Here is a 27,428-nt window from a genome sequence, read left to right on the forward strand (position 1 = left end):
AATTTGAAAACATATATGTTTGAAATAGTGATGAATGAAGAATCATTCTCTTGTACTACAATTTCCTTTATGGAACCACTCCACTGGAATTAAGGTACTTCTAAACCAGAATATGAAGTCGAAGGATATCCTTGAATTGAAACTTTATCAGAGTACCCCATGGGAATGATCTAGTTCCATCCTTCTATAATATGACATAATATGATAGCCTGAGTCAAGATATTTGTTGAAGGGACTTTTGATAGGACTAAAGCCTTAATAACTCTAGAGATGTAAGAACTAAGCCCTAGTTTCAGTAGATAAATATTTTTGAAAAAAAAAAAAGAAATTTAAATTCCTTAGCAGCATGTTTGTATGTCTGCCTGTCAACTAAATGTGTAGAAATCTACCAATCTAAATATACAGATCAGTCTTTTAGTTGACACTGAACTATATTATTGCTTTGTCTGAAATGAAAACTTAGCTCTCAGCTTTTGGGGTGAAAAAAAGTATAATGACTATGAATTTTCCAAAAATTTGGAATACTTTAAATGCTATGTTCATATATTTACATAAATATTTCTACTTTCTGTTAGCTAATAGGTAGAAAGGGTCAAGAAGCCTATTTTATTTGCAGTTCTACTACTGAGTTGGCAAAATCATTTATTCTATATCAGTAAAATATAGATTATACTTAGGTTGCTTTATTTCTATTTTGTTTAGTGTAACTTCTACAAATGTTATTCATATATGCATTTGTAATTTTTTTAGATTTTGATTTGAACCTAGAAGTCTTTGCTGTATTAAAAAATCCAAATAAAAATAAATTATTTTGTGACTTCTTTACGAGAACATTTAGGGACAGGACTCAAATGTTGGGCAGTATAATTTGGAATCATATATGGAAAATATTAATTTTTTATAGTATGGAGTCATTTATAACCAAATTCATATAACTTTTCTGGACCTGCTTATTTGTAAAAAATTCAGGATCATATAAAAATCTGTTTGATCATACTAATAAATATTGCTTTTAACATTAAAAAGAAGTATTGCTTAAAGTCTTAAACTTTATTCTCTTTGCTTTTAAGACAAATTAGCCTTTGCATGCCAAACACAGATAAGAATGAAAATCACTTTTTTAGGTATTTTTTTCACTTGTATGAATAGAAATGTGAAGCTAGGAGGGAACCTTAGAGACCCTCAGGTTCAACCCCCTCCTTTTACAGATAAGGAAACCAAGCCCCAAGGCATTATGTCACTTGGTCACCATAGTAAATGGCAAGTGGTAAATAGCAGAGCTAGGTTTCAAGCCCAGGTTGTCTGTCTCTTTTTTCTATAAATCAGAGCAGGGGAGAGTTTGCTACTCAAATATTTATGATCATCAAAAGTTCTGTAATTTTTGAGCTTATGCTACATATGGTAGTTTGAAAAAAGGTCACTCGTTTAAATACTATGTCTTCAGTTATTTGCATTTATATGACTATGTCAGCAATAACTTGGGAAGGGAGGAAAGAGAGGGAGGAAGAAAAATAAGCATTTGAAATATTCTAAGTCTTTACAAATTTTATTACAACCTCACACAGCCCTAGGAGATAGATATTGTTACCTTCATCTTACAGCTGAGGAAACTGAGACTAAGAGACTTGCTCAGGGTCATACAACTAGTAAGTGTCTAAGTTTAAATTTGAATCCAGGTCTTGCTGATTCCAAATCTAGAACATTTTCCGCATTGCTGCCCAGCTGGGTGTGGGTACAACAGCCATGACACAAATCATCTCCAAGTAAACCGCCACCTGGACAATCTTAGGAGCTGGCTTGTCACCCTTAGAGATAAAGGTGTGCCTGAGTCCTTGGGAGCTGGACATTCTGCCCCACAGACCAAGGGCACTAGACACAGCTGTGCCTTATCACCTCCTCCCTAATGTACCCCCTTATCCTGTAATGCAAGAAGCTGCACATACACACCACTTGCACCCTCATTCCCTCATTATTCTTTGTTTTACCCCGGAAGACCTAACAGTATATATGTAATAGCTAAGCAGTAATAAAATTGAGCTGGAGGCATAAGGCAGTAGTGGCTTGACTCCTTATTCTCAGCTCCCCTCCGGAAGGGAGGTCACCACTGTAGGCCCCAAAGGAAGCAAGCCACAACAGCTGGGTGTGACATATAAAAAGTTCAAGAGACATAGTTTCTGAGTAATTAATCATTTTATTTATCATGTTAGCATATAATTAATAAAAGGGATCAGTGGCACTTTGAAATTCCAAAGACTCCTCATAGAACCCACTTAGCACATGCCCTTGGAAGACTGGGTGTTTCTGAGGGTGGCAATCAGCTTTGATTATTTCAAAAAATGTATTTGTGTTGGATGAGCAAGGAGATATGAGGATGGACAGATATCCATGAGTTTTTCCTCATCTATAATACTGAGGAAATGCTAACTTAATCTGATTTTCGAACAAAAGTGTACAAATTGATATCAGGAATTTCTAGGCCATTTTCTTCTCTAGGTTTGAACTTGCAACATCAGCCTGACACGTTTAATCTTTGTCCATGATTCCCCTTCATACCCATCTGGCCTTCTCACTATCTCTCACACACAATTCTACATCTTTTTTCTCTTTGCTTGCCATGATTCTGAATGCACTTTCTCCTCATACTTTTTCTCTTAAAAACCCTGGTTTTCTCCAAAGCTCAGCTCACTTTCTGTAGGAAACTTTTCCTGATCCTCATAGTGTCTTCCCATCCAAATTACCTTGTTTTTATTGTGCACATACTTAGGGAGGCAGGCATGTTGTGTCTCTTTATAAAATGTAAATGCCTTGAGGACAGGGGCTATTTTGTCTTTGTATCTGCAATATTGCACAGTACATAACAGGTACACAATAAATGCCTATTGTTTGCTTTATAAAGTAGCGAAAGTACAGAGAAAAAAAATCTTATGCTTTATTTACTGTCTTTATGAAAACAAATCATACCCTTAATAGGTCTGGGCTCTGGTAACTTCTGAGCAGTTAAATAATCTAGTATGTATAGCAGTAGATTGAATTGATTTAGTTGTCTCATAATGTACAGAAAACTATCGTTTCTATTTCTCCATTGCTATCATAGCGAAGCAAGGCTTGTGCTCGTACATCAGGAGATCTGGCCCCATTGCACCTGCGAACAGGATGCTCTTTGTGCTGAAAGCATCCTTAGCCTAGGGAAGAGTTAGGTACCTGCTTTTATTCTGGAGGGAAAGAACTCTATTCAATCTAATTCTGAGTATTTCAGTTTTGTAACATCACAAAGTCAGGTGGACTTCATTTCAAAAGGAATCCACTTCACAAGAATTAGAATTTTTTTTTTAACAGTTCATAACTTTTGGGCGGCTAGATGGTGCAGTGAATAGAGCACTGGCCTTGGAGTCAGGAGTACCTGAGTTCAAATCCAGCCTCAGACACTTAATAATTACCTAGCCATGTGGCCTTGGGTAGGCCACTTAACCATATTGCCTTACAAAAACTAACTTAAAAAAAAGTTTATAACTTTTGTCATCCAATTCAACATTTATTAAGAACCTTATAAGGGGCGGCTAGGTGGCATAGTGGATAAAGCACTGGCCCTGGAGTCAGGAGTACCTGGGTTCAAATCCGGTCTCAGACACTTAATAATTACCTAGCTGCGTGGCCTTGGGCAAGCCACTTAACCCCGTTTGCCTTGCAAAAACCTTTAAAAAAAAAAAAAAGAACCTTATGTACAAAGTGCTTTGCTAGGTGCTAGGGAGACAGATGAAGTAGTACCAATTCTCAAGCATCTTTATCTTTCTGGAGGGGGTGAGGCAGGATATAACATCTTACCAAGTAGGTAACAGAGAATTTGAGGAGTGAATGGTAATGACTAGGAGGACCAGAAAGTATCTGGAAGGAGGAAGAAGAGGAGTTTGATATCTCATTACTGGCACTTTTTGGTTAAGGGGGGGAAGACTCTCACTATCAATGTTTAAATGACCTGTGAGAAGTCATTTTTTTTCCTAGGGAGGTATCACTAACATTTAGCAGATTGAATACACATACTATGTCAATTCTAAATGCTTCCCAGCTAGAATGAAATATAATCTGCATATGAATAGAAGGGAAATGTTTCCACTTATGATGTAGACTGCTGATACTATGGTAAGTTGAAATCATTGATTTCAAAAGAGGTTCCTGTGGGACTCTCTTTGAACTACTTAACAGATCAACTCTAGAAGTATCTATAACAGCTTTGACATATATAATCTGTAAAGCATCCTGTAACTATTATATAATAATCATCAGTGTCAGACCTTTTGTTGAGGCTGATGATAGTATTCTGTCTCCAGATCTTTAAATACCCTTCCAAGAATTAGGGTTTTACTGTGGTTTCCTTAACAAACAATTTTTTCACATTTTAAGTTGCTTCTAATACTATTGTTTTATCATTCTTTGCAAGCTTTGGTAGGTAACAGTTGTTAAACAAGTTATGTAATCACCAAGACATATTCTTCAGAGTTATTATGGAAACAGTGTCAAAGCAATTATACCAATTGCTGTTTTATTTCTGATTTATGAAGTTAATCAATTAGAAAGATATTCAGTGAGGAACTGAACTAGAAAGATAACTTTTAATAGTCTTTTTACAAGCAAGTTGCTTTCCTAAAAGCAGGAAATGTAGATGCTTGTTTTATTTGGATCTGTATACCAAACTTTAAATTTTGACCTCCTAGTAAGTAATGATTTTGGCCTTTTTTAAAAATATATGTGTTGTAAATACAAGTAGAATCCTTTGTGTAATGAAAAATTCAGCTCCTAAGAATATCAGGGGAATTAATAAAAAAAAAATGCAAAGGAAATTGCCCTGGCAATACCAGATCTCAAACTATATTACAAAGAAGTAAAACTATCTGATACTGGCTTAGAAGTAGAATGGTGGATCAGTGGAATGGATTAGATGGAGACAAAAGACACAGTAGTAGTAAATGACCATAGTACACCAGTATTTGGGATAAGAACTCACTATTTGACAAAAACAGCTGTGAAAATTGGAAAATAATATGATACAAGCTAGATATAAAGTAACATCTTTCACATTTACCAAGATAAGTTCAAAATGGGCACATGATTTATACATAAAGGGTGCCACCATAAGCAAATTAGAAGAGCAAGGAGATCTATGGAGAAGGAAAAAATTCATGACTAAATAAGGCAAGAGCATTACAAAATGTAAAATAGTTCATTTTGATTATATTAAAAAGGTTTTACACAAGCAAAAGCAATGAAAACAAAATTAGCAGAAAGCTCGAAAACAATGTTTACAGCAAGTATCAAAGTTTAAAGACCTCATTTCTCAAGTATATAGGGAATTGAGTCAAATTCATAAGAATATAAGCCATTCCCTTTTGAAACAAACAGGCAGTTTTCAGATGAAGAAATGTTCTACATCTCTTTTGATTAGAAAAACATAAAACAACTCTGAGGGAATCACTTCACACCTATCAGATTGAGTAACATGACAAACAAGGAAAATGATGAACATTGGAAAGCATGTGGGAAAATTGGAAAAAGATCCTTAAAAATAGGGAAAAGACCTACATGTGCAAAAAATATTTATAGCAGCTTTTTTTGTGTTGGCAAAATACTGGAAATTGAGAGGTTGCCCATCAGTTGGGAATTGACTGAACAAGTTGTGGTAAATGAATATAATGGAATACTATTGTACTATGATGAGCAGGTAGTTTTCAGAAAAACCTGGGAAGACTTGTATAAACTGATGCAAAGTGAAATGAGCAGAACCAGGAAAACAGACACAACAACACTATCTGATGATCAAAATGAATAAAAACTCTTCTCAGCAATACAATGATACAAGACAATTATAAAGGACTCATAGTAGAAATGCTGTCCACATTCAGATAAAGAATCGATGGATTCAATGCATATCGAAGTATGCATTTTTCATTTTATCCTTTTTTCATGTTTTTTCTTTTTGTCTATTTCTTCTTTCATTTCTATGACTAATATGAAAATGTGTTTACATGATTGCATATGGAAGAGGGGAAGGGAGAAAGGAAGGGAGAAAAATTTGGTACTCAAAATCTTGTAAAATTGAATGCTAAAAATTATCTTTATATATTATTGGGAAAAATAAAATACTTTTAAAAATAAAATTTAAAGACTCCTACTTTCTTGCTTGTCCATTAGTTGCCCTTCCCCAGAGTATCCACCATTTCTATACTATAGTTTTAAGAAACAACAACTCTGAATGCAAAACAATAATCGAAACTAATCATGAAAGCTTGAAAATTAATCCTCACCAATCATGAGATATTTGGATGATGGGTAATGTCTCTTTTAAACTGTTGGTTTGTTTTAGCCCGATCCTACAGCTTGTCTTCCATTCAATTTAATTCTGAAATTTGTGAGAACTAAATGAAGGATTCTTCCAGCAGAACAGGAGCTTTATTTATAAGACCTGCTAGATGAGTCAACTAGGTGGCTCAGTGGATAGAAGACTAAATCTGGAGTCAGGAAGACCTCAGTTCAAATCTGGCCTCAAATACTTACTAGCTGTGTGACCCTGGGCAAGTCACTTGGTCTCTTAATCCGCTTAAACCTTAATCCATTGAAGAAGAAAATGGCAAACTAGTATCTTAGCCAAAAAAATACCATAGAACAGTATTGTCATGCTGTGGTCCATGGGATCACAAAGAGTCAGGCATGACTGGACAACTAGGCATGCTTAGATGTGACCAAAGAAGGCCAAACTTCATCAAACTATCACATAACTAACCCTAGATTTTTTCAACCCTGGATACTAAGCTACTAAGTAGTAGTGAATTACTGCATGTTTCAGTGTAATGAACCACATAAATCTTGCTTGAATTCACAGCATTTTCAAACCAACAGTTTCAATATATACCAGTTCTTTTGACAGATAGCTTTGTCAAAGAGTGTGATATTAGTATTACTATACTCTTCTTTTTTAATGACCTTTTTCTATGTGTATAGAACAAAGAAGACAAGCTTAAAATATCTTCTTGCTATAAATTATTATTTACATTTCATGGAATAGCAGAATCAAAGTTTCCATGCACAACAAACTCATGGTGTAGAATAATGACCAAGAACTCTTTTTTCCCCCCACAGTCAGAGGCCCACATAACGGATTGAAGGATGACAATCTCCAGGATCTTGATGTCATCAAGAATGAAACTCATGGAATTCTTTGAAAATTGTTAGTTATATTTATCTTGTAGATCTTCAGATTTCAGGTTTTAATACTCTTGCTTATCTAAAAGTAGGAGTTCCATTTTTTTTCTTAATGGCAGCATTTGTCACTATCTGCTAATTAGATAATCTCTTATTTTGAACATGATTATTCCTAAAATGACAAGGCTAGGTATAAATGCATATAAAATGAGAAAATTCTCTGTGAATCTTGATGTTGCACCTGGACAGGTTTTTTCAATGAACATATTTCCTTGAGTGAAGAGACAGAGTGGATTTCCTAGTGATCCATTTAAATTACCTGCCAGAGAAACGATTGATAATATCAGGTGTGGCATATACCAGGATAATTCAGTCAGTAAGCACTTATCAAATGTCTGCCATGCCTCATCAGCATTGTGCTAGGAACTTTAATTTATCTGTATAATTTATCAGATACTTGGGACAGTTCAGATAGCCAGGAAGTCAAGCTCCATGTAACCAGATCATCAAAAAAAAATGTATTTTGTGCCTTCCATTCAAAGTGGAGAAGCTTGGGCTGTTATTGTTTTGTCATACCACCAGCGTCTGGATAAGAATCATAATCAAATCAAGTAGTGCTGAGAACATTCTAAAATCACTGATGATTTAACTGTGAATATTCAAACACCCACTGAACATTACCCCATATATAACTGTACATCTCCAGAGGGCTGCTGCCAACAATCATTCAATTTTGTTTTTTAAAGCTATTGGTATAAGAAAAATAATAAATGCCAAACTGAATATTCCTTGCAAAAAGCAGATTGGTTCAAGTGAGGAAAGAGAAAGAAGTTGGGTTGAATCTATAACTGGGCAATAGTGTGTTAGAGATTTAGGTAGATACTTAGTATTATTATTTGCCTTGTTTCCTTTAAAATAAGAGGTCTTGCTGCTCCTCCCTAGTTATAGGTTTCTTCATATTCAAGGCCCAAAGACATGGCCTTCATTGAACCTTAGGGTAAAGTCATGCTCTAATATAGGTTTTCAAACCACATAAACTAATAAAAATTCACAAAGGCCAGAATTCACTGACAGACATCAGACCATATAAGTTTTCTTTTGTAGTAAACTTGAACTATTGGGGCACTAATAAATTACTGTATTAATAAACTAGAGAACTATTAGGGACACTGGGTAATGCCAGAAAGACTCATCTTCCTAAATTCAAATCTGACCCAAGCACTTACTAGCTCTGTGACCTGGTCAGGTCACTTAGCCTAGTTTGCTTCAGTTCCTCATCTATTAAAATGAACTGAGAAGGAAATGGCAAACCACTCCAGTATCTTTGGCAAGAAAACCCCAAGTGGGGTTTCAAAGAGTTGGACATGACTAAACTAAAAAATAAAAATTGAGCTATCCCTGATAGACCAAAAAAAACCCCCAAACTCCTTGCTCTATTAAAAAAAAATGTAAAAACCTTTGACAAGGACTTCAACATGCTCATTATCCTTAAGAACCAAATTGAGGTTTTTGGACTTGATTTTCTCCAGAAATCAGGTGGTCAGTGTTCACTACAGTCCCACCATGATATCTATATGTTTCCGATTTATCCTGTGCCTAAGGTTATATACCTGAAGCATCATTTTTTTAGCTATTGGTTTTTATTGGGGGGGGGGGGATTCAAAAGAAACATGAGGCAATTGGAAAAACAAGTCTATTCTTAAAAAGTCTTAAATCTAGTTATCATGATAGGCAATAATTTGAAACTTGCTTCTCCCATTGGTTTAATAGAATAAAATACATGCACAATGGTCTATTGTAGAAGACTTACCACAAGTGAAATTCAGTCCATAAAACTCATTGACTATTAGAATCTCAGAACTATACTTTTGAAATGTAAAGTAACCAAGGATTTTTAAAGGAGCAGGCATTTCATTTGTATTCCTTAAGAAATAGAAGAAATAAGATTACGGTTAACAGACTGATTTTATTATCAATAAATGAAAAGTACATATTTAACATTGGATAAATGAATAAAAAGCCTTAGGTTGATTGTATGGTACTTAGGACTAATGTTGTTATTATCCTCGAAGAAGACCAATGACATCAGAGGATGATGTATTGATTTATGCAGAATTTGATTTAAATGAGGCAGAGTTTTACACATCAGCTTCACTCTCTTTTCCTGAGTCATCAAAAACCAGCTGATGGACAAAAAGTCACGATAATTGATGATGACCCAGAATGCATTGTATGACCTTAGTGTCTTTGATACATGCATTCATACATACATGCATGTGCATACATACATCCATATATACATATAGATATATATTCCTTGGAATACATGCATTCTTTGGAAAATAGTGCCTATTTGAGTCTTTAGTGTATGTTTGATATTTATGGATTATACAGATAGTATTATTTATATCTAATTATTCATACTATTCAGATATTCCTATTTACAATTGATAAACTACAATAAAGCCTCCTGGATGATTTCCATAACTACTCGAGGAATTTAGCCTAACCATTCACATAAGAAAAATAATATTCATAAAAATATTACTATTGTCCAGAGTTGAGTATACATTTGGATGAACTGCTTTACAGAACTTGTCCACCAGCATATATATCTTGGATAACAATTGAGTTGGGTCTAGAACTGAATTTAACTTTTGGTAAATTTAAAAAAATAAAATTTTGAGGCAAACTCTTGAATTTGCAAAAAAACTATGAGTTTTGCTCATAACTGTCTGAGGTTGAATTTGAACTCAGTTCCTCTTGACTCTAGAACTGGAATTCTATTCAATATATCACATGGTTGCCCCTCCAAAATTATTTTTAATAGCCCTAACTTATTCTGGAAGAATATGGAACTTGGAGATTGCAAAAACTTTCCTATATAAGGAGGGAGGATGAATAATTATTTTTTCTCATTTTCAATAATTATTTAGTATTTTATTTTTCCCTGATTACATGTAAAAACAGTTTTTAACATTTTTATAACTTTGAGTTCCAAATTCTCTCCCTCCCTCCCTCCTACTCCACCTGCTCTCACTGAGAAAGTAAGCAATTTGATATAGGTTACAAATGTGTAGTCATGCAAAACATTTCCATAATAATCATGTTTTGAAAGAAAACTTAGATCCCTCAAAGAAAACATAGGCACCACCCCACAGAACGAGTAGTTATTGAGTAAAAGTGGAGGTATAAGTATTGGAAAGAGCATATCCTGAAGTCTGATGGCCCACTTCCACCACTTGGCTATTTTTGGTGGTGAACAAGTCACTTCACTTTTATGATCAACAAGGGTCCTTAAATCTCAAAGCCCTATGGGGCAAGATTATAGAGATTTGAATGGCACACTTGGACATTTGGACTTTAAGGTGGGAAATAAAGGTTCTTGGACTTTGATATTCTGATAATTCAATGGATCTGTGATCTGATAGTGACATGCCCTTCAATAATATAGATTGCAACCCATTCTTGCCTTCACTGTATGACTTTTGTTCACATACTACTTAAGGAAGAAGAGGCACACCTAATGTGTTATCTTAACATTGATTGGCTACTAAAGGAATCTACAGGCCTTCCTTCAGTTCTCCATAACTCATTCATTTGCTTGATCTTTCTTTTTTCTTTTTCTTTTTTTTTTTGCTCATAAATTTTTCTGGTAACATTTTAGGTAATTATTTAGGAAGAATAATTTGACCAGGCGATTTAGGCTATCTAGTCTTGGATCTATAGCAAGACTTCCTCTTTGAAAACTAGACTGTTTTCTAATATTTTCTCTATATAAAATTTAGTCTTCTATATCTATTTTTAAAATCTATTCTTGAATCTTCTTCCTAGGTAGCTAGCAGGAGTAATGAATAAAGAATACTGAATTTGGAGTCAAAATTCCCTGAGTTTGAATTCTGCCTCAAACACTTCCTGGCTATATATGACCCTGGGCAAGTCAGTTAACCTCTATTTACCTCAGTTTCCTAATTTTAAAATGGGGGACAATAAAAGTACCTACCTCACAGGGTTGTTGTGAGGATCAAAAAAAGTTTATATACTTTTCAAACTTAAATGCTCTATATAAATACTGGCTGCTATTATTCTCAAACCCAGGGTAGAATCCCATAATGATTACCTAACAAGTATTTGTTAATTGAGAAACAGGAGAGGTAAGAATTGTCAATACTTTAAAGTCTTTATATCAGTAGAACAGTGCTTTACACCTAGTAAGTAATAAGTGAATGTTTGTTGATTTGTTGAGAAGAATTAGACTAGTGAGCAAGGAAGAAGTCAAAGATTTAAATCAATATTTATACTATGTACAAAGTACTATCTTAGCATTGTAGGGGAAGAGGAAGGTGAATAATGGTCTCTGTTCTCAAAAATGTAAATATGCCATTAGAAATGGAAGTTCTGGGGTGGCTAGGTGGAGCAGTGAATAGAGCACCAGCCCTGGAGTCAGGAGGACCTGAATTCAAATCCAGCCTCAGATACTTAATAATTACCCAGCTGTGTGGCCCTTGGCAAGCCACTTAACCCCATTGCCTTGCAAAAAAAAACCAAACTAAAAAAAATGGATATGAACAAGAAGTAAATCTACAGATGGAGGAAGGAAGGAAGGAAGGAAGGAAGGAAGGAAGGAAGGAAGGAAGGAAGGAAGGAAGGAAGGAAGGAAAGAAGGCAAGGAGGGAAGGAGGAAGTTCAAGCAAGATAATCAGGAAAGGCTTCCTGGGAGTGGTACCTGTACTGAGTTTTGAAGGATGGTTTGCAAAACCAAGATATGGGAGGAAAGCATTTTGAGCAGGAGCCCATCATCAACATGAGTATGGAGAGACAAAAGTTTAAAGCATATTCAGGAAACTACAAGCAGTTTAGTCTGATAGTAGCATAGAATTGACTTGAAGGCTGAGAGCAGAGTTGTGAAAAATTTTGTATGTGAGACTAATCAACCAACTTTTAAGTGCCTATTGTGTATCCAGAGATTCAAAGGCCAAAATATAGCATTGCCTTTGCTCAAGAACTCTGGAATTTTATTCACTAGGTATCAGGACCAATGAATGTTTATAAAAGGTTTTTTTAAATTTTAAAAGCTCTTTTACAGTTCTTTTTAAAAATTCAGTGTCTTTGAAGAGACTTAAGATATCAGAGTATTTCTTTTACAAAAACTAAAAAAAAAGTACTTCCCATCATAATATAAACATTTGTTTAAGGCCTCTATCAGCAAATATTTGTTAAATACGTGTGTATAATATTAGTTTAAAGAAAATAATGTGAAATGTCTAAACCACCCATTTTTAGGGTGACAGATGTTTAATCTTCCATGAGTTGCTATCAGTTACTACCATAAAATTTACATTTAAAAATAAGTTGGCGTTTCAAGTACAAATAGAAGGAATAAAATTATTACAAGTATTTTAAAGGATCTGTTGAATTATAACATAACTAAACCTGTTTCCCAAAAAATTGACTAAGTGAATATGTTACTCAGCTAAGAAATTCTAATTAAAAAGTTCAAATGGTTCAAATTTGAACCTATTTCAAATTGGCTCATTGGTTCAAATGAGAAAGAGAAAGATGTTGGGTTGGATCTGTATCTGGATAATTATGTGATAATGAAATGACTAAATAGTGCAATAAACAATTCAGATTAGTCAAACTTTATAAATTATCACTATCCAGACCTACCTTATGGCAATATTCTCTGCAGTTACCAATAAATAAGTTCATTATTAAAAATGCCAGGTGTAACATTCAAATTTCTTGATTATTTTTGATTAAAGTCATCCATCCATCAAACTTCTTACCTCACAAATCCAGACCCGACAAGAACCCCTGCAATGCTCAGCAATGCCACTTCACTGTTGACTATATTGGGGTTCTGAACCACCCCAAGAAGCACAAGTGTTAGAAGTTCACCAGCCAGATGGGGGACAAAGACAGCAGCAGAGAAATATCCAAATCTGGCCACCTCAGGGTGCAAGCCCACAGACCTGTAAAGACAAACCCAAACTCTTTAGGGTTTGTCAAGAAAAAGTGGCATCATGGATAGAATACCAGACCTGAAATCAGGAAATCTTCCTGAGTTCAAATCTGGCATCAAACACTAGTTGTGTGACTCTGGGCATGCCATTTGTCCCAATTTGCCTCAGTTTTCTCATTTGTAAAATGAACTGGAGAAGAAATGGTAAACCAAGAAAACTTAAAAATGAGGTCACAAAGAGGCAGACATGACTGAAAAAATAGCCAAACCACAACAAAATTGGTCAAGAATGGTGTTACATCATGCCTCTTATAGAATTATGGCTGAGTTGAAGGAGTCTCCAGGGCAGGCAGCATTCCAATTAAATAACGGAAAGAGAGCCAACATTTCCTATAGTTCATTTCTATGGGTTTTTTCAGTTGGTGTAGGTCCAAAGTGAGCTCACCTATTACCAGTATGTAGTCTGCATTTTTAACAGTTGGGAAATGTTCAGTCAGTAGAGACACTGGTTATACCTAAATAAGTCTCATTGCAACTTGGTTAACAGCTACCTCATTGAAAATCATGGTCTGAATCATTAGTGCTTGACTTCCTAACATCAATTATGTTTCATGTGCTTTGAACATGATATAATCAATCATTAACTCCTTTCTCATCCAATGGAGTTTTTTTCTCTCTGACTTTCAGTGGAACAACATAGGATTTCTTTGGTTCATACACTTGACATCAGGAGACTGATTCCTTAGCATTCTCTAACTCAATCTCTCCATTGCTAGATAAAATTCCATCAAATCAACAGTTATTTTTATATGCAAAAAAATAAGTTGTCTGACCAATTAGAGAGGCTATTTTTGAGAGACTCCCTCCCTCCCTCAAAGGACCTCCTTTAAGTCTCTCGGATCCTCACATATCTAAGAATACTTTGTTTTATCCAGATGTTCCCTTTTTACAGGAACTGTAGGAAACTGAGCCTTGAGGAGACCGTGGTTTGGATGACCTTACCAGTAGATCACACTGCTGAAGATCACCACACTGAGGATACTGAAGGGAAGAATGTGCAGGATGTAAGCCAACAGCATTTGCCATTTCTGATATAAACCATCTTGGCTCTCTTGGTCACTCACAGCCCGTAAAACAGGAACTGTCCAAGGAATTTGTTTTCATAAGTCAGTCACTCCAGGACCAAGGAAGAGGGGATAGCTTGAAGCTGGACTGAGTATGGGCTGTGCCAAGACTGGCAGATGAAGACTAGTTGGGAGAGAGATTGCCCATGGGGCAGGAACTCACTGAAGTGGGGGGGGGAAGGAGCTCAGGATGCACCTGGGGGCACCATGCTTGTCCCCAGAGCCCAACAGATTAGGAAATCTCTCAGTCTCACCCTGGGCAGAGCTGAGAAGCCTTATTAGAGGCAACCTAGTCTGGAGTACTAGGAAAGAACACTGGAGTCATAAAACCTGGAGTACTAGAAAAAACTTGGAGTTCTGCAACCTGGGAGTAAATTGATACTGATGCTCAGTATCCTCATTTGCAAAGTGAGAATGGACTAAGGACTCTTCCAGGTCGAAAATGTTAGAATAGGTCTGAGTTATTGTATTTGTCTGCATAGAATATGAATTTTTATATAATTTGGTAGTTCACATTGTTTTCTTCTAATTTGATGTAGCCATTTCACTATCTCAATAGGGGACATATACAAACATAGTACAAGAGAAGACCCTGGTGCTTCCCTAAAAATGAAAAAAAAGAATAATATTTAGATTATAAACAACTTACCCTCTAACTCATTAATAAGTTATGACAGATCTGAGTGTAGAGATGGTAGGAAATGCAAGATGATCACCACATCTCAGGTTTTATATCCTTTGTATTCCCATAAAGGGGGGACCCTTTTTTTCTGCTGAGGGTCATTTAGATATTTATAATATCATTCACAGCTATGTTTGGTCAAACATTTAATTAATTCATCCCCCAAAAGCTACTAGATTTATTGAAACTTAAAATTTAGCCTGATTAAAAAAAACTCCTAGATTTATTGAATTTCAAGTTCCATCTGTAGTTGCCTAGGCCCATTTTGAAAATATCAAACTTTTACATTTTTATCAGGATTATATGTTATGATGAAGGTCAAGGGTGTGATTGCGAATGATTATTAACAAATGACTTTCAGAAAATGTACAATATACTTTTAAGTTTGGCATTGTCATATCTTGTTTCAAAATCAAATCATTAAACCAAACCCTAATTTATATATAGCACTCACCAATTTCCAAGGTGTGAATGCTCATTCAAAGGTTTAACAGTCAGTTATCCAATTGGGAGCTGGCTTCAGCACATCCATAGCCTTTGGGTTCCAAGACATGGAACCCATTTGGCCAAACTGAAGTGGGTTATTTGTCTTTCATGCCCTTTAGCTTTCCTTCCTTTTCTTTTTCTCATCAATCTCTGCTACCTCCAAGTACTCACTTCTCCTTACTTTCAATCCCGTTCCTTCAGTACTGCTCCTTTTATTATCCCTCTGACAAAAGAATTCTGATAGGGTAATTCATAATTAGGCTAATTTACTATTAAGTTGTTAACATCTCCCAATAGTTTAAGAATGGAATCTAATTTTTGCACCTTGGAAATTGGGTAAGGAATAATATTTAGGGCAGGAAAGACCTTCCTCCAAACATATCATCACATAGTTCCCCACCTCTTCCTCTATGTAAGGTTGGTCTCAGGACATACTTACAGAGAGTGATAGCATTGAGCAAACCAGTATATGGTAATCCTGCCACACATGAGTATAGAAGGCCTACTCGATCCTGCACAGCACCTTTTAGCACATCATTCCTCAGTTGAAAAATAAAAAACATCAGGGGCAACGCCATGACCATATTCTGAATGAGTCGCACAGACACTGCCATTCTGTTTCTCCACAAGTTTCTTGTTATTTTCCTGAAAGCCCAAATAAACTTTTAAAAAAATTCTTCTGTCTTAATGCTATTCAGATACTATGTAGGAGGACTGAGGGAAGTACAGAAGGAATTTTAAACCAACAAGTTTTAAATGCCAAATCGGAGTACTAGCAAGTGAGTTCTACTCCAAGTTGGCAGTTTCTGGTAGAGGTCTTACCTCAAGAGGATGCCCAGTTTGGTGAGGTTTCCAGGAGAATCCTTAGTTTTAAAAGGAACTGGTGGCAATGTTTTCAAATGTTTTACTCTTTTTATATTCTCCAAAGTTTGTTGATAAATTACTGAATTTTTATAAGCAGATCCAATCAACTGCACTCTCTTGAGGGTTTCTATTTCACGTTCTTTGCTTTGGGTGTCTACTGACGTCAGGTCCACTGGAAATTTTCCAAGAAGAAATCAATAACTTTAATATTTGCATGTTACTCAAAACTAACCTTGCTATACATAATGAATGGTTCTCCACCTCTAATCAAAATTAAGCATCTTATTCAATCAGGATTATTATTGTAAAATCTTAATATCTTAGTACTATCTGCACCACAAACTGTAGTATTTCAGAAATCTTTCATTTGAAAATAGGTCCAGATATTTCAAGTGTATGTGGAAGAAAACTCAGAACTTTAGTTAGTGAAGATAGCCAAATGGATTTTCATGTGGAGTCACCATAAGTGCTACACTGGATAATAAATTCATAAAATATTAGTTTGAAGAGACTTTGAAGATTGGTCATCTAGCCTAAATGATGTTTTTATAAATGGGGAAAGTATGGCCAGAAAATGATGATTTTACTTGATTTGCCTAACGGTTCATAGAAAGTCACTGGAAAACCTAAGACTGGAGCCTGATTCATAGAATCCTAAGAACTGTAGCTCAAAGGAACATATGGTTCAGTTGCCTAATTTTTCATATGAAAGTCACAAAGGCAGTAATTAGAGGAGATTAGATTCAAGCCCAAGGTCTTTTAACTCTTAGATATAATGCACCTTTCACTGTACCCCACTTTGGACGTCCCTCAAGTTCATATTGTTTGATTCCCAAGTAAGTCATCTTTCCACTCCATCATTCATCCTTTACTTTACAGTTCCTACATACAAAGCCAATCTTTTTGTCAAATGCAAAAGTCAAATGATGTAGAAGTGAGGCTGCCATTTGGCAAGTAGATCTGGATCAATATATTTATGAGCACCAGCAATAATGAGGCATCATTACTCCTAAAAGACAAACTCTCTTCATTGGAATTTGTTACACAGCGGAAACTGAGACAAGAATGAAAATAAGTCCACTTAAAATGAGGGACTGATGGGAACAGATTCCCCTACTCACTTTGACTTGAAGATAAATATTGTTTAGTCAGGTTCCCTCCCTGTAGCTATCATGGTCAAATATTACTGAGCCATGCCTTTGCATGAAAGGAGAAGGAACCAAAGAAGACATGAGGGTCATTTTAGCAATTACAAGGATTTGTAACCGAATGGCAAAAAAGAGAAACTTACTGTAAAAGTCAAACGGGTTTGAGTGTTCTGGGCAAGCATAGTTGCAGTCATTGAAGAAATCAATCATTTCCATAGGTGCCCCACAGAAAATCAACTCTCCACAGCTCATGATGGCAATTTTATCAAACAGCTGGTTGGACAACAGAACAGGTTAGTGTATAATTATGCTAAAATTCCAACATCAAAAATAAGTTATAAAGAGTTCCTTATGGATTCCATTATTTACTCATTTGACTGCCACTGCTAATCTGACTTTATAGCACCAGGGGATTTGTTGTTAATTATTATGGGGAGAAACAATTTGTGTAGTGGTAGCAGCCACATTCTAGCCTGTGTCCCTGCTGCCTCATGGAGGCCAGTGAAGCAGCATCTTGGGTTGTGTTGAAGGTACCGATCAGACCCAACAATGCCCTCATCCTGAGCAGCCAAGCTGTTTATTCTCATCTCCAGTGGCCAACAGAGAGATAAAGCCACTTACCTGGAACAACTCTGAGCGGGGCTGATGGATGGTGAGAATCACGATTCTATTTCTACGAGCTAGTGTAGAGAGTAGTACTACAATCTGGTTGGCTGTCATGCAGTCCAGCCCTGTGGTTGGCTCATCAAACAACATCACTTCTGTTGGCAGAAAGGAACCAGCATATGGACCAAGGGTGGGGAACCTTTATCTAGCTGAGAGCCATTTGGTTATTTATAACACCATTTGCAAACCATACAAAATTATCAATTTAAAAATACTAATGCTAAAAAGTGCCTAAATTTATTTAATTGTTAAGCCTGCCTGTGGTTGTCTTGGCAGCACCAGACCAAAGTCTAGAGTGAGATTTCAGAGTCAACAACTAAGGCTTGGGATGATGAAGGGAGAAGTTTGAACTTTCTCATTGTATTCTTTGGACTAGTCACCTGTCCAGGTGGTTTGGAGGCAGGACTAGTGCTTATTAAGCCATAGAACTTCCTATGTATGTAACAAAGGCAAGTTATTTAATTGTTTGGCGACTTAAAAGTAATTCATCTGAACTACATATTGTCTAAGCTCCATTGCAGCTCTGGTTCTATAAACATATTAAGAGAAAAGTTGATTTTGAAGAGCTGAGAGGCAATAGACTGGTTTTTCTTTTAAACAACAAAATTTTAATTTTCCTTTGTTTTCTAAAAGTTGCAGGCATTTTTAATGAAAACTACTTAGCATTTCACCTTCATAGGCTTAAAATAAAGCATAATGAGATTAGCATGTCAGTCTGATTCTTTGGAGAGTCATTTTTTTCAAATGAAGAAAACTCATTGTGTTTTTTCTTACCCTTTTCCTCTAATAGATAAGGACCAGCTGAAGAACCAAAAGTCTTACTATTGTTTGTATAGAAATAGTTAGGATTGTGGAGATGCGATACCAAAGACCTACAACTGAAGAGTTTTCTTGCTGGGAGAACAAAAACTTGCCAACAAGAGAGGGCGGTTGCTGCCTAACTCTCATAGTGTTTACCAAAATAACAAATGGCATCATCATGGGCAAGGGAAATTAAGTATACTATTTGAATTAAGTTTTTCTTCTCCCTTAGTCCCTGCAGAAACAGTCACTTCTATAACAAGGTTCATTGAATTTCCTCCTCCAAATCTTGGCAAAGCTGGGATATTTGGGAATAAGATAAGAATAAGGATAATAAATCCCTGTGCATCTGGGACATACAAAGCTTAGTCTACTTCCTGCCAATTTAGCACTAAACACTAAAGGTCCAAAATTCTCTTTTTAATATATATATTTTAAATTGTAGTTACAGAAATCATCATTCTAAAATATTAAATACCATGATATTTAGAAACTACTTGAGTTTCCAGTTTGGAGAATCCCAACTAATTAAATATTATAAACACACATAACTCAATAGGAACCTCTATAGATGGAATAGTGGTCACTAGATATTCCATACTCATGGGCAGATTTTGGTGAATACTCACTAGGATCTTGGAGAAGCTGGGCTGCAATGGAGATAAGACGCCTTTCACCGTTAGAAATTCCCTCAAAGGCTTGTTTCCCAATCAGCTTGTTAGCAATATGACTGAGGCTCATCTCTGCCATTACTGCCTCCACCTGCAGGAGACACAAAACTCAGGAAAGACCAGATCATCACTTGTTCCATTTATGAAACTTGGGACTTCTTGGGTAAAGGAAATGGTGACTCTAGCTGGCGGGAAGAATAAATTATAAATGACCCAAAAGATCCCAATCCATTGCCCTATGGGATTCAGAAAATCAGTAACATTGCAGTAGAAGTCAAATCAGTTTGAAAGGGCTTCTTTTCTGCCATCAGAAAAGGTCCTAAAACCAACTCATATTGTTTCTTGGTCTTGGTTATGGGATTGCAAATTCCTGCAAATTTCTTTGCATCCTTTGGGTCTGCTACAAAGTTCCAAAGAGCAATTCTTAGAGGACTTTCTTCTTGCAGAGAAGGTTGAAATTTTGAGATGACTTTTGCATTCTCTTTAGACATTATGGGTCTCCGAAACTGAAGAGCATGCAAAGTAGGGGCACATGGGTATGAGTAGGGAGGAATAGAAGGAATGCAAATGCCACTAGGAGTTATGAAGTCTCTAGGCCACCACCTCTCAGTTATACCTTGACTTACTTTGCTGCTGTTTGACTCTCCCTAAGAGAAATGAAGCTGCAGGTTTTTCTGAGGTCAGGTCACTTGAACATCACTGGCAAAGGGGCTCTTCAACCGAGACCCTGTAAGAGCTACTCACCTTTTTTTGGAAGAAGTCACTGGAGCCATCACGAATGGCCAATTGTACAGTGTAGAACAGGGTCTCTTGAACTGTGAGGTTACTCAGCAAGGTTTCATGCTAGGAGTTGAATGAATGAATAGATAAAAGAATGATAAAGACATATTAAGCTCTTAATATGTGATAGATACTATAATGAACCCTGGAGATTTAAAAGCAAGCAAATAAGACAATTTCTGCCATCCAGGTCTTTAATTCTCATATCAAGTAGGTCCCCAGAGAATGACTGACTACTACTCTCAGGATTCTAGGACCCTAAGAAGCTAGATTCCTTATGAGCCCCAAGTAGCATCTTTCTCCTAACAGTCAGCTATACTTAGCTTTTAAACAAAGGTATTTTCTGAGATAATACATTTAAAAAGAGTAATAATTAAGCTGGTAGAAAAGAAAGATAGCAGATTTTCAGGGTTCCACTTTAACTTTGACTATTATATTTTGTGGGTTTGAGAAACCTACCTGCAGGGCATAGGAGAAGCAATCTTGAAATTCCTCTCTTTTCAGCTGCTGCCCATTCACACACACTTCTCCAAGGAAAGTTCCTTTTCGTTTTAGTCTTCCAGATATGGCATCTAGCAAAGTTGTTTTTCCGGAACCTATGAAGAGAAGACATATTCTCATCCATCTACTTCCTAGGCATTTGCATTTCTTATTTGCTGTAAGAATTCATTGCCAACCAAGATGAACCAAAACCAACCAAAACCCAAAACTCTTCATTTCATCCCAGACAACTCCCAAACCCTTGCTGCTTCAAAGATGCTTCAACTACAATGGCCAGTGATCCAAACTCTCCTTCTGCGGCTGACTCATGTGTCAGACAGAACTAAAGACAAAGGTCATTTTCTTTAATCAGAATACAACCTATGGTATGAGGAAGGACGTGACTGCCAGTGCTTTTTAAAATGTTGGCTCTTAGTGAAAAGGCTTGGATCTGACACTTGTTATGTGATACTGGCAAAATTACCTCTCCTTTCTATGCTTCAGTTTCCTGATCTGTAAATTGGGGATAATTTTATTTAAACTGCTTATTCATAGGGTTGTTTTGAGAACAGATTGCATACCTTAAATTATGTGTGTAGTACTAAGAAGTAGTAATTGTTTATTAGTCATTTTTATTGGTTATTGGTTTATGGAGGGTAGATTAGTAAAAGGGTACACATTGCAATAGACTGAGGGGAGATAGAGGTTCAAATCCTATTTTGTGGCCAAGAGAAAGTCATTTGATATTTCAGAGCTTCAGTCAATTCACTTAGATGCTTCTATTAAGTTTGAGACTATCAGGCTAATGGGGCACTAAAATTTCTGCTTTTGGATTTATCTGAGCCAGTGGCAAGAATTGGGACATTAACATATGAGCATGAAACAGAGGTTTTATTCTTGTTGCTACAAATTTTGCATGATTGGATAAAATAAGAGCAAAAAAAATTGCTGCCAAGAGCAAAAAATATTGCTAACAGAAATTAGGCTTAGATCAGTACCTTTTACCACCATTCCACAATCTATTGTAAATGGTTCTTCAGCCTTAATATTAAAGATCCTACCATTAAAAAATCAAGATATAAACCTTTATCCCTCATAACTCTGAGTAGGTAATATACTTTTTTTTTTTTGTTTTGTTTTTTTAGGATTTTTTGCAAGGTAAATGGGGTTAAGTGGCTTGCCCAAGGCCACACAGCTAGGTAATTATTAAGTGTCTGAGACCAGATTTGAACCCAGGTACTCCTGACTCCAGGGCTGGTACTTTGTCCATTCACTGCACCACCTAGCTGCCCTGATAAATATAGTGTTTTTTTTAATATAGTCAATAACTAAACCAGGGAGAGAGAAAACACAAAAAGAAAACTATAGACCTATATCATTAATAAATATTAACTCAAAATTTTAAACAAAATTCTCAAACTATAACAATTTATCAAAGAAATCATTTGTTATAATCAAATGGAATTTATACCAGGGATGCAAGAATGATTCAATATTAGGAAGTCAATCAGCATATTCATTAAAAAAACAAAACATCCAAAACCTCATGATCATCTTAATAGATGCAGAAAAAAATCTTTGACCAAACACAACACTAAAAAAAGTCTACAAAGTATAGGCAAAGAGGGACATTTTAAACTTTCAAAAAATGCATCTATCAAAAATAAAAAGTAATCATTATGTTATGGGAATATACTAGAATCTGTTCCGATAAATACACTTTCTCCACTATTATTTGAAATAGCTCTAGAAATGCTAGCAATAGCAATAAGACAATAGAAAGAAAGGAAAGAAATAAAGAGATTAAAAAGGAGATAAAGATATCTCTGATGATGATTGCTTATTAGGGAGTCACAAACATTGACAATAATAGCTTCTTCAACAAAATAGCAGGCTATAAATAAATCCTCAAAAATCAACATTTTTACATAATAGCAAAACACAAGAGGTAGTAATAGAAAGGGAAATCTCATTTCAAATAACTACAATATATATATATGTATATATACATATATATATATATATATGATAGCTGGGGATTAAATTCTCAAATCATGGAAAAGACTAGCATAGATTAAATGGTAAGGTACTCCCTGAAGAGGTAAAGAGCAATTTAAGTAATTGGAGAAATAATCAGTGACTTATGACTACTATTACTACCAAAATTAATTTCCACTTTTAATGTTAATCAAATCACCAAATAACAAATGATCAAAATTCATTTGGAAATACAAAAGATTGAGAATATCAAAGGAAATGATGAAAGAGTTAGGGATGAAGAGAGGAAGCTCTTCAAGATCTCAATCTACATTACCAAACAGTAGTCACCAAAAATCACTTAGGCTAAAGAATGGAGAGGCAGACCAATGGAACATACTAGATAAGGGAGATTCTGAAGCAATAGAACTTTCATAAAGTGTTTGATAAAATGAAAAAGATGAATTACCTAGGGAAAAGTTCCTTATTGGATTAAAAACTACTAGGAAAACTGGAAAAAAAGTTTGGCAGAAATTAGATTTTGACCAATATCTTATACCACATTTCACAATATATTCTAAATGGATCTGCAACCTTAATTTTAAAGATCTTATTATTAAAAAAAAAGGGAAGAGAAACATCTTATAACCCTCACAACTAGGGGAGGAGATATATACTCTTAACTAAATAAGAGAGAGACAGTTACCAAAAAAAAGATAGAAATAGTCACGTTTGGTTACTTGAAACTGAAAAATGCATAGTCAATATTAACAAATCTAGGATAAGAAGTGTCAAATAGTAAAAAGATCTCCATTTCAGATTTCTCTGATGAAAAATTAGGTATCCAAAATATATACATAATAAATATTTTAAGACTAATAGCCATTCTCTAACAGATAAATTTTAAAGCATGAAAACAGTTCTTAAAAGAATTGTAAAATATTCACAACCACATGAAAAATTGTTCCAAGTCACTTATAGTGAGAGAAATGCAAATCAAAACAACCCTGAAGTTTTATCTCACACTCTGGAATTGGACCATAAATTGTAACAGTGTTGCAGGAGTTGTGAAAGAATAAGCACACTAAGATATTGTTGGTGTAGCTGTGAAATGGTACATTTTTGGAGAGCAATATGGAATTATGCAAATAAAGTAATAAAAATGTTCATGCTCTTTGAACCAGATGCTCCAATACTAGGCTTCCATCTCAAGAAAACCATTGATAAGAAAAAAAGAATCTCAGTTTATTTATTTATAACAGCACTTCTTTAATAACAAAAAAGTAGAAACAAAATAGATGTCAATTGAATGGGGAATGGCTAAATAAATTGCAGTATATAAGAAATAATGTCTGTTATGTAGACAGAGAAGCATGGAAAGAGCTATATGAACTGATGTAGAGTGAAGTCAGCAGAGCCAAAAAAAAATCCTTAATTTACACAGGGACTAACTACCACAATGTAAATGCAATTACCCCCCAAAAAATAAAAATAAAAGTAACAGAACTATAAAGATCAAACAGGACTCAAATGCAGATGATGAGAAGATACCCCAAACCACCCCTTCATGGAGGTGGGAGGTACACAAGTATTATACATTGTACATATTTTCAGAATTTTTCAAAGTTTCAATCAATTGGGCTTTCTCCTAAAAAGTATTATTTTCATGTAAGGAAGAGGGGGAGAAGAAGAATGATAATTGGAATAATTGCAGTGACATAAGAAAAAAATATCAATGAAAGCTTTAAAAAAATAGCCTGTGAGATACTCCCTTCACCTATGCTGATTGTAGCTCCTCTACTAAATGGTCTTTGTAGATGGCTATTTCTGAGTTAAAAAACAATCCCACACCTTGCAGCTATCCTGATATTTAGTCTTTTCGAACCTTAGTAGATTAAACATTGTACAGAACTCAGGCATCAGAAAAACCTTGCAATATCTCAGCATTATCTATTGACCTACTTTTGGAAAATTAAACCCCTGGGCTTTTCCATCTATACCACTGCTTTCCTCTTCAGACTTCTGAGCCTTTTCAACTGAATTTTCTTTTAAATCAGCTTCTTAAATGAATTAAATGGCCTTCTTGAGAGTCAGTCCTAGAGTGAATTATCTATTTGTATTCTCAGCACTTCCTTTAGAGTTTTGTACATAGTAAGAGCTTAATAAATGGTTTTTTCATTCATTCATGCATACATTCATTAATCCATTAAGTAGAGTGATTAATTCATGCTAAGAATACAAAGATAGGCATTTTCAAATAATGTGCATATATAATATGAATGTATTATGTATATACTCCCATGTTATGGACTTACAGATTATTCTCCTACAATGTCTGTGTACTTATCACATATGCATACTATATATTCATTATATATACATATGTAAGTGTATATGTATGTATATTATAGGAGAGCAATCCATGGATCTCTTGGAGGTCCCTGATGGGCGACTGGTGATGCAGAGAAATAATTCCTTTGAAGATTTGTATGAACTGAATCCGATTAAAGTAAGCAAAACCAAGAAAGCAATCTATAGAATGACCATAATAAAGAAAACAACATTGAAATATATTGTATTTCTCATTGGTCCCTTGGGCAATATTGACATCAGAAGATTGGCAGAGAAGTAGAGAAGCAGCCTCCCTCCTCTCTGCCTAGAACATCTGAAATTCTGGTATAGAATGAGGTAAACATTACTTAACATTACCAATGTGTTGGGTTTTTTTGCTTAACTTGTTTAACTTAACTCTTTGTCACAAGGGTTTATGGGAGATGAGGGTCATTAGATAATAACAAACATATTAATAAAAATATTCAGTAATAAAATATTTTTGTTCATTTTTTTCTTTTTGCAAGGCAATGGGATTGTGACTTGTCCAAGGTCATACAGCTAAGTACTTATTAAGTGTTTGAAGTCAGATTTGAAGTCAGGTCCTCTTGATTCCATGGCTGGTGCTCTATCCACTGCACTACCTACCTACCCCCACAATCAAATATTTTTTAAAATTAAAGAAAAAAGAGGGGCATCTAGGTGGCACAGTGGAAAGAGCACTGGCCCTGGAGTCAGGAGTGCCTGAGTTCAAGTCTGGCCTCAGAAACTTAGTGATTGCCTAGCTGTTGTGGCCTTGGACAAGCCACTTAACCCCATTTGCCTTGCAAAATCCTAAAAAAAAAAAATTAAAGAAAAAAGGATGTGCTAATTCTCTAATCCATGCCCCACCTTCCCTTACATCTCTAAGTAGTATTATATTTAAATCATTTCAAAAGACAGCACTATAACTCTTTAAAATTTTTAAAACTATTTCTCAACACCCTTGGTAAAATGGAATATAATATCAGGAAATCAATCCTATATTTAGCCAAAGAATAAGTTCTGAGGGGATCAGAGTCAAACTTAGTTTATTTAAAATAATGACCATTTAAAATGATGACCGTTAATCAAAAATCTCTCAGGTTACTCTATTTTAGGTCCTTTACAATCAGGAGTTTCCTGCTGATCCCCAACCCAAGGCCTTTCTGTTGTCATTTAAAACTAATACCTCATTCTGTTATTCTCCATCAGCCACAGTATATACTTTTGATTTGACATTTAGAACATTTCCAACTTACCAGAGCTTCCTAAAATCCCCAGGATCTGCCCACTCTCAACATACAAAGAGATGTCTTTGAGGATCTGTCTAGTCCATTTTTTCCGATATGAACCAATGTTCCACCAAGGGCCAACATGCTCACTTGAAAGGAAATAATGTTGGAGTCACCGTAGCACAGATAATTAGTAAAGAGACACCTCTAATTTTTTCAAATTCCATTCATCTTCCCTCCCAATCAGGTCCCTCCCTCAAACCCTGCCCATCATCAGGCTTGTTTGTTTTGCATTTTTGTATGAATATGCAGCCTTGGGCAGGTGACACCTATGTCACAGTGGAAAGGAGCACTGGTCTTGGAGTCAGGAGAATAGGAGTTAAAATCTGGTCTCAGACACTCGACTCTTATAGCTTGTGTGACCTTGGGCAAGTCACTTAACCCTGACTGCCTCACATCCAAGGCCATCTCCAGTCATCCTGATTCCTATCTGGTCCCTGGCCCCAGATGACTCTGGAGGAGAAAGTGAGTCTGGTGACTTAGCACAGCCCCCATCAATCAAATCCAATTCATGTGCTTGTCATGCCATCACCTCCCTGATGTGATCTTCTTTGAAAAGGAGGGACAAACATGTGTAACCTTCCAAATTCTGGCCCGGTGGAGAAATCTAGGATTTGAGCGGAAGAGTAGCTCAGACTAGAGAAGGAAATAAGAGGAAGGACAATCAGGGGCTACTTCTATCTGACCCTAACCTTTGGTAGCAAGTTCTCTTCTAGAGGAGGTAGACTCTACTGGCTCTATTTTCACCAGACTTTAGGGAGGAATCCTTGACATGTTGCCTCCACTTACCTTTGGATACTAGCCACCTACTTTACGACATCACTGCCTACACCTCAGATCGGGGAATGGGAACAGGAATGGAACCCAGCTTGCCTTTCCTTCTCTATCACATTTTCTATTCTACAACCAAGTCCCAATTGCAAGAAGTAAAGAAAGGAAACACAGGACT

At 35.7% G+C, this 27,428-nt stretch overlaps 2 protein-coding genes across 5 annotated transcripts in view; one reads left to right on the forward strand and one right to left on the reverse strand.

Annotated features, from left to right (window-relative positions):
* Positions 1-25,549, forward strand: part of DYNC2LI1 (dynein cytoplasmic 2 light intermediate chain 1) — a 62,811-nt gene extending 37,262 nt beyond the window's left edge. For 2 of the 3 annotated variants that reach the window (XM_074204881.1, XM_074204892.1), the window contains one exon: positions 1-3,713. The gene's annotated coding sequence lies outside the window, so the exon portion shown is untranslated. Of the gene's footprint in view, positions 3,714-14,108; positions 17,754-25,246 lie in introns of those variants that run through there. The other variant, XR_012472154.1, reaches the window with a different exon arrangement.
* The window catches only part of ABCG5 (ATP binding cassette subfamily G member 5), a 26,189-nt gene continuing 930 nt past the window's right edge, over positions 2,170-27,428 (reverse strand). For both annotated transcript variants that reach the window (XM_074204867.1, XM_074204858.1), the window contains exons 3-14: positions 26,447-26,568; positions 20,838-20,974; positions 20,343-20,441; positions 19,557-19,689; positions 18,082-18,221; positions 17,604-17,733; positions 16,271-16,484; positions 15,888-16,093; positions 14,159-14,297; positions 12,981-13,166; positions 9,002-9,114; positions 2,170-7,510 (exon numbers count right to left, since the gene is read on the reverse strand). In XM_074204867.1, coding sequence (XP_074060968.1) covers positions 7,320-7,510; positions 9,002-9,114; positions 12,981-13,166; positions 14,159-14,297; positions 15,888-16,093; positions 16,271-16,484; positions 17,604-17,733; positions 18,082-18,221; positions 19,557-19,689; positions 20,343-20,441; positions 20,838-20,974; positions 26,447-26,568 — 1,810 coding nt within the window. In that variant the 3' untranslated portion in view covers positions 2,170-7,319. The remainder of the gene's footprint in view (positions 7,511-9,001; positions 9,115-12,980; positions 13,167-14,158; positions 14,298-15,887; positions 16,094-16,270; positions 16,485-17,603; positions 17,734-18,081; positions 18,222-19,556; positions 19,690-20,342; positions 20,442-20,837; positions 20,975-26,446; positions 26,569-27,428) is intronic.

Source organism: Macrotis lagotis, chromosome 1 (assembly GCF_037893015.1).
Source record: "Macrotis lagotis isolate mMagLag1 chromosome 1, bilby.v1.9.chrom.fasta, whole genome shotgun sequence".
NCBI classification, from domain to species: Eukaryota; Metazoa; Chordata; class Mammalia; order Peramelemorphia; family Peramelidae; genus Macrotis; species Macrotis lagotis.